Genomic DNA, 7,471 nt, shown 5'->3' with positions numbered 1-7,471 from the left:
GGCATCCGGGACGGCCAGGCGCCGCAGGATCGCGCTGTCTGCCCGGCCGCAGGTGCTGGGCGCTCCGAGGGCGCTGCTGTGAGCAGAGCCGGGAAGAAACTCGACGGAACTCGACTGTGGCGGAGACCCGGACGGAACCGCCTGACAGGCCCAGGCTTCGCGAGGATGTCCCAAGCCGCGCCCCGTCCCCACTACGCTCCGCCCCGGCACGCCCCGCCCCCACGAGGCCCTCCCCCGGCTCGCCCCGCCCCACAGGGTGAAAGTCGCGCATTGAAAACCTGCAGGCCGGCTCCTGGGGTTGTTTGACAAGGCCTGTGGGAAAGTTTAAGCGAGGGGAGAAGTAGGATGATTTCTTTTTGCACCAACACCAGGACTGTGGCGTTTGCCTGCATTGGGAAAACGAGCATCAGGGTGAGTGGCGCTGCACTGTTAGCAACCGCTCCCCTACCTGCCTAGGAAACACCTGGGGCCTGGAGGGCGGGCACGTGGGGGGCCTGGCTGCCCCGACGTTGACTTTTTAATGCTTTGTGTCCTCTCATCCAGACGCTGGGGTCCACACTTTAAGTTTCTGCCACCAGGTGGCTGGAAATGGAAAATAAGTTCATAAACAAAATAAAGTTAAATTTCTAGAACACCTGAGCCTGACCTCGCAGTCATGCCAAGTGCCACCGAAGAGGCCGAGCACGGGGGTCGCAGAGCCTGGTCAAAGTGACCGCCCTCAGGGCCTAGGGTTACTGCTGGTCTCTTACTGAGATGACTTTCGCTAGCTGGGAGGAGATGAGGAGGCCCCACTCCACAGGGGAGCTGGCGCAAGAGGGAACTGATACACGGGGTTTGGGGAAGAGAGAGAGCACTCCGAACCTGGACTGCGCAGATGAAAATGGAAAGGCGGCCGGGCGCGGTGGCTCACGCCTGTAATCCCAACACCTTGGGAGGTCGAGGCAGGTGGATCACCTGCGGTCAGGAGTTCGAGAACAGCCTGACCAACATGGTGAAACCCGTCTCTACTAAAAATATAAAAAATTAGCTGGGCGTGGCGGCGGGCGCCTGTAGTACAAGCTACTCGAGAGGCTCAGACACGAGAATCGCTTGAACCCGGGAGGCGGAGGTTGCAGTGAGCCGACATTGTGCCACTGCACTCCAGCCTGGGCGACAGAGCAAGACTCCGTCTCCAAAAAAAAAATGGAAAGGCTCAGAGGCCACTTCCACCTGCTGCTACATATGATTTAATAATAACAGGTCGCTCTGTGGAGCCCCAGTCTGCCAGTGCCTGTACCTATGCCGTCTCTTCCAACGTTCAGGGTTGTCCAGGCAGCTATCATTTTCCCAGTTCCCACCAATTTCACCAGCCCTGTTTGCACCAGGCCCAGAGTCAGGACGGGGTGGAGGTCAGATGAAGGATGGCACTGTGGATGGAGGGTACCCTCTCATCTGAAGTCCTAGGCCTGCGTTCCCATTCCTTTCATGTCTGGCTCCTCCCTGGATTTCTTTCAGAGCCTGCAGCCCCAGTTTGAGCATGGTTAGCAAAGAGGGACATGCAGGTGGACGGCCACCGCATTCATTACCCAGGTAGAAGTCGATAGAACTTACTGAATCTTGAGTCCTTCCTCAAGCAGTGCAGGACTCTTTTCAAATTCAGGCTGCTTTTCAAATTCTGGCCTCCTCTGCTTCTAATGAACTTTTGTAGGGGCTGCCTTTCTTTCCTCTCTCTTGTTCACTGCCCTTCTAATCTATTTTCTACGCAGGCCTCTCCCTGACACAATTTGATTTCCAGGTGGCTAGCAGGCTTCTCTCTGGCTTTGATTTCTGCACTTCTTTCCTGTGCCACATGTCTTTGCTGCACAGATGCGTCTTTGCTACCTTTTCACATTTCCTTTAAAGACCCGCAGATGCCTGATGGAACATGGCAGAAATAATGCAGGATGAAAACATGGTTCTGGGAAGGCTGATGTCTCAGGCTTGATGTGGGAATGAATGAAGGAAGACTTAGACCTCCTCAGGGCTCAGGGAAAGAAACGTGAAGTACAGATTTTCAGCTTCTTATGGAGTGGTTACTTTTATTTATTTATTTATTTATTACTACTTTTTTTTAAATTTTAGGCCCTTCTAAGTAAGTAGACATATAATGACATGGTTCAGTGGTGCAATGGGGGAAGATGGAGGGGCTTACTTTCAGTGAGAGCCCTGGGGCATGTAACATGATCAAATTCCAGCTTCCCACCCTCATCCTCCACTCCACATCTGTCCCCCCAAGCCCCGCAAAGCCAAAGGAGGATCAAGTACCCATAAACCAGAAAGGTTTCACATTTTCATTGGTCCACACAGCTGCAGATGCTTGGCCATGTCCTGGTTTTATTATTCTGTATTTTATTAATAATCCACCAGTCATTACCCAAGTGCCTCTTGCAAACTTAAATGTCTTCACAAGGACGCAGACCTCGAGTTGGGTGAAAATTAGTTTAGAAGCTAAATGGAGGTATGGGGTTGAAATGAACGTCCTTTGCTCCCCACTTGGCATGGAGTTTTGAGTTTACTCATATCCCTTAAACAAAACAGACTTGGCCGGGTGTGGTGGCTCACACCTGTAATCCCAGAACTTTGGGAGGCTGAGGTGGGCGGATCACCTGAGGTCAGGAGTTCGAAAACAGCCTGGCCAACATGGTGAAACCCCGCCTCTACTAAAAACACAAAAATTAGCCATGTGTGGGGGCCCGCGCTTGTAATCCCAGCTACTTGGGAGGCTGAGGCAGGAGAATCGCTTGAACCTGGGAGGCAGAGGTTGTAGTGAGCCGAGATTGCGCCACTGCACTCCAGCCTAAGTGACAGTGCAAGACTCTGTCTCAAGAAAAAAAAAAAAAAATCAAAACAGTAACTTCAGGTAAAGTCTGGAAGAGCTGTGTAAACTGATGAAGAGGTATGCGTTTCATGGGATCCTAATTACAGATGACACTTTAAATGAGCTTGGAAAGTTAAAGGATGCTGATAGTGACAGTGATGGAGACCATCCTGGGGGCAACAAGTCACTTGGCAGAGGAATGTTTAATGTTGGCTTAATTAACTGCCATTAAAGAAGGACAGCTGTGGGGCAGCTGCAGAACCCAGACCGCTAATCACCATTCATGGTCCCTCAATGAGGACAGAGCAGGAGATCAAGGATCAAGCCAAGTCCCAAAGCCACAGCAGGGGCTGGTACCCCACTCACCCCTATCTTCTACACCTCCTGCATCTGCATCTGATGTGATTTGGCTCTATGTCTCCACCCAATCTCATCTTGAATTGTAGCTCCCATGATTCCCGTGTGTTGTGGGAGGGACCCAGTGGGAGATAATTGAATCATGGGGACAGTTTCCCTCATACTGTTCTCATGGTAGTGAATAAGTCTCACAAGATCTGATGGTTTTATAAGGGGAAACCCCTTTTGCTTGGTTCTCATTCTCTCTTGTCTGCCACCATGTAAGATGTGCCTTTTGCCTTCTGCCATGATTGTGAGGCCTCTCCAGCCACGTGGAACTGTGAATCCATTAAACCTCTTTTTATTTATAAATTACCCATTCTTGGGCATATCTTCATTAGCAGCATGAAAACGGACTAATACAGCATCTTAGCTACATGCCCCACATCTCATAATAATTTTAATCCTGCAACACAAAGAGAAGGTTCAGTTACATTTCAATAATTCAGGAAGAGGCCACGCATGATGGCTCACACCTGTAATCCCAGTGCTTCAGGAGTGTCAGGAGGGAGGCTCACTTGAGGCCAGGAGTTTGAGACCAGCCTGGGCAATACAGCAAGACCCCAACTCTACAAAATACAAAAAAGAATTTGCTAGGCATGGTGGCCTGTGCCTGTAATACCACTTACTGTGTGAGGAGGATGGCTTGAGCCCAGGAGTTTGAGGTTACAGTGAGCTGTGATTGTGCCACTGCACTCCAGCCTGCGTGACAGAGCAAGGCCCTATCTCTAAAAAATAATAATTCAAGAAGAAAGGAAAAGTAGTTGCCATTCTGACATTGATCAGGTTAACCTTCAGTCAAATGGAACATTCTACCATAAAGAGTGAACATTCCAGAGAGCCTCTTCAGAAGAGTTCCTGGAGTGGTGGTGGGGTGGGGAGATGGGAGGGGATTTTGCTTGACTAGAAGGAGGGGAATGACTTCATACTTGGTCAGTGAGAGAAAGGGATGGGACAGGTTCAGCTCTAGGTAGTTACTATATTACTAGGTTGATGACCTTAGCACGTTGTTACTTCTGAGCCTGTTGCCTTGTCTGTCAAATGAGAATAAAAATACTATCATTCATTTCAAAGAATATTTCTTGAGCCTACTATGTGCCAGGTACAGATCTACACACTGGGGTTATTGCAGGGACAAAAACAAGTCCTTGCTCTCAGAAGGCTTGAGTTCTAGTGCAGGGAAGCAGAAAATAAGCAGAGTGGATGATGTGTCAGATGGTGAGGGATGCTCTGAAGAACCATGGAGCAGGTCAGGGGCACAGGGAGGGGGATGTGACCCTATTGCAAGGTGGGGGAGTTGGGGAAGTGTTGATAAATTGATGGCTGAGCAGAGACCAGAGGAAGCGAGGGAGTGAGTCACACAAGTATCTGGGGCCAGAGCCACCCAAGCAGCAGGAAGGAGCACAGATGCTGAGAAGCAGGAGGACCCAGTAAGGTCAGGGAACAGCGAGAGGTCAGGGTGGGTGAGCAGAGGGAAGGAGGATGGGTGTTTGACCTGTTCACTCTGAGCAAGAGAGGGAACTACAGGAAGTTTTAGCAAGGGTGGGACATGACCCGACTTAACGTGTTCAAATTATTCTCCTGAATGCCTTGTTAAAAATAAACTGTAGGTGGCAAAGAGCTGAAACCAAGAGACGATCTGCACGGAAATGGCACTCATCCACATGACAGTCGATGGTCTTAGATAGAGTGGCATTGGTGGGGTGCATGTGAGTAGTCGATTCTAGATATACTTTGAAGGTGAAGTGGACAGGATTTTGTAGATGGATTGGGTCTAGAGTGGAAGGAGAGGAGTCAAGGATGGACTCCAAGTATTTTGACCTGAGCTACTTATTTTTGCCACAGGATCCTTGGGGTGTTGCTTTGCCATCCAGAAACCTCTGTGGCAAGTGACACCTTTGCCTGAGTTTTTCTGAGGCCTGCAGGGCTGTTTCTGCTCACTCAGCCTGGCAGGCTGCACTCAGCTCATGCTACCGGCCTGGATCCCACACCTGCCAAGGGCAGTCCAGGTGTGAAGCAGCAAGGGGTGCATGAACGAGCATGCACAGGGTCCAGCCATTGTACACAGCCAAGCACGCTGGCTACTGCAGTGGGGTAGGCAGCTCCAGGCACCAGCACAGGTGCCAGCTCCCTGTGAGGCTGTGGCTAGACTAGGCGTAACATAGGTGGCTTCCACTGTAAGCGTCAGGAAACATGGTGGCATCTGGAAGCTTGGAGACACCAGGAACTGCAGAGCCCCAAGGAGGATATCACAGCCCCGGCCTAGGGAGCTCCTAGGTCTGAGCTTCCTGAAGGGCCGCAGATGGTCTCACCTTCTTTCTTCTCTCCTTCTTGTTGCCTGCAATATGGTGAACCGGAGTACGGGGGCAGCGGGGGTGTGTGTTTCAGCCTTGTTTGTGTTACAGCTCTTTCAGTCCTGCCATTCAGTGGGTCCTGAGTTCTTGTCCCATGTCCAGGAAGAGTGAGGTACGTGGACAACTAGAGGGTGAACAAAGCAAAGAGGTGCTTTATTGAGCATCAGTATACCTCTCAGGAGACTTGAAGTGGGTAGCTCCTTTCCGCAGACAGGTTGACCCGTTGTTTGTGAAGCTCTCAGCAGAGAGGAGACCTGGAGTGAGTAGCTCCTATCTGCAGGAAGATTGTCCTGTGATCTGCTGGGGCCTGGCTGAGTCTGGGGTTTTTATGGACTTCAGAGGGGAGGAAGTGTGTGCTGAGTGGTCCACAGGTGGCCATGGGTAGGCCCAGAAAAAGCACCATAAGTTCTCTCTCCCATCCCCAGGCTTCAGGCCATCCCTGGCTTGAAAGTGGGGTTTCACCAGGGACCCACTTATTTCCACCCAGGAACCTGCCTGTCTCCTGCTGCCATCAACCTGCCATCCATGGCATCCACAACACACAGACTGTTTGTGCTAAGGGGCGCCTGCCAGCCTGCACTGAGCTGCCCTCAGCCCTCCTAAGCCTCCCTCCCATACCCTGTCAGTGCTCAAAGTCTGGAGGAGGCTGAGGTGGCAGGAGGCTGGCATGTTAGCACTGCCCTGAGCACTCACACACCTGGCCAGGTCATGACAGTGCCTGGGCTTGGTCTCAACTTTGCTCCAAAAGTAAAATGGGCACCAGGAGCAGGGAAAAGCCAGGCAGCAGCAGCAGGCACTTTTGAGCCTGCAGGGGCAGGGAGCTTCCCAGGCTCCTGAGAGCACAGGGATGCCTGGGTCCGCAGCTGTGGCTGGGCAGATGCAGCTGTGCCCAGGAGGGCAGGGCTCTCGCCCCTTCAGCTTGGAAGGGGGCATGGCTCCCACCTGTTCCCAGCTCCCGCTGGCTCTGTGGAGCATGCAGCCCCAGCTGCACATGCCCTGCTGCAGCCAGCGTCTTAGCAGCAGCTGCTCCAGGTGGGCCGCTGCTGCCATCATTTTTATACCAAGAGTTACGATTATTATACGATGTGTAAAGTGAGATAGAATCATGTTGATGAGCCAGGCTCAGATCCTGGCCTCACCACTTAGTTGCTTTATGATCTTGAGCATTTTACTTAACCTCTCTGTCTCAGGTTTTTTAGCCTGTAAGATGGTGATAGTAACACCACCTACCTCATGAGTGAGTTAATAAATGTAAGTAGCTTAGAACTGTGCCAGGGCAAGTTCGATAGAAATGTTTGCTATCGTAACCTAACCCATGTTGGTCTGCTTACTGCTCAAAAGCCAGACTCGAGAGAAAAGGGTTGGCGGGGGGAAAGGCAGGTTTATTCAGAGAGCCAGCAAAATCAAGAAGATGGTGGACCAGCATCCTAAAGTACCATCTTAAGTCAGTGCGACTTTGGGGCTCTTTTTATGTTAAGGGCAGAGGGAAGAGGAAGGGGTTGGTACCAAGGTGTGACTGACAACCACAGACATCTGGGTACAAGCAGGGGTCCCAGGAGGTTGGGAACTTCTTTGTCCTTGGTCAGGTCACAATGCTCCTATAAATTTTTAATAAAACTTAGTTGTTTATGACTTTCCCTTTAATTTCAGAGTTAGTTTCGAAAACAACATGACTGCGTTTTTGCATATTATCTCAGTGCTTCAAAATCATCCTAGACTATGTGCAGGAATGGATGAAGGCCTGTTAAACAAAGTAGAGTTAGTTACGTTAGCTCTTTCGCTGTCTCACTGTTATGCTATTGTTATATTAAATGTTACATAATGTATGCATGTACATTGATATAGTTTGGATATTTTTCCCCACCCAAATCTCATGTTGAAATGT

General features: G+C 50.6%; 1 protein-coding gene across 1 annotated transcript in view; it reads right to left on the bottom strand.

The window, feature by feature from the left end:
• ECHDC3 (enoyl CoA hydratase domain containing 3) overlaps positions 1 to 1,518 on the bottom strand; it is a 34,174-nt gene extending 32,656 nt beyond the window's left edge. The window contains exons 1-2 of the mRNA XM_011934285.1: positions 1,424 to 1,518; positions 254 to 386 (exon numbers count right to left, since the gene is read on the bottom strand). Of these exons, the coding sequence (XP_011789675.1) occupies positions 254 to 386; positions 1,424 to 1,518 (228 nt within the window). The remainder of the gene's footprint in view (positions 1 to 253; positions 387 to 1,423) is intronic.
• Between the last annotated feature and the right edge of the window lie 5,953 nt (positions 1,519 to 7,471).

The sequence above is a fragment of the Colobus angolensis genome, unplaced genomic scaffold (genome assembly GCF_000951035.1).
Source record: "Colobus angolensis palliatus isolate OR3802 unplaced genomic scaffold, Cang.pa_1.0 Scaffold133, whole genome shotgun sequence".
NCBI classification, from domain to species: Eukaryota; Metazoa; Chordata; class Mammalia; order Primates; family Cercopithecidae; genus Colobus; species Colobus angolensis.
Note: the sequence above shows the minus strand (reverse complement) of the source record. Positions and strands in the feature narration are given on the sequence as shown.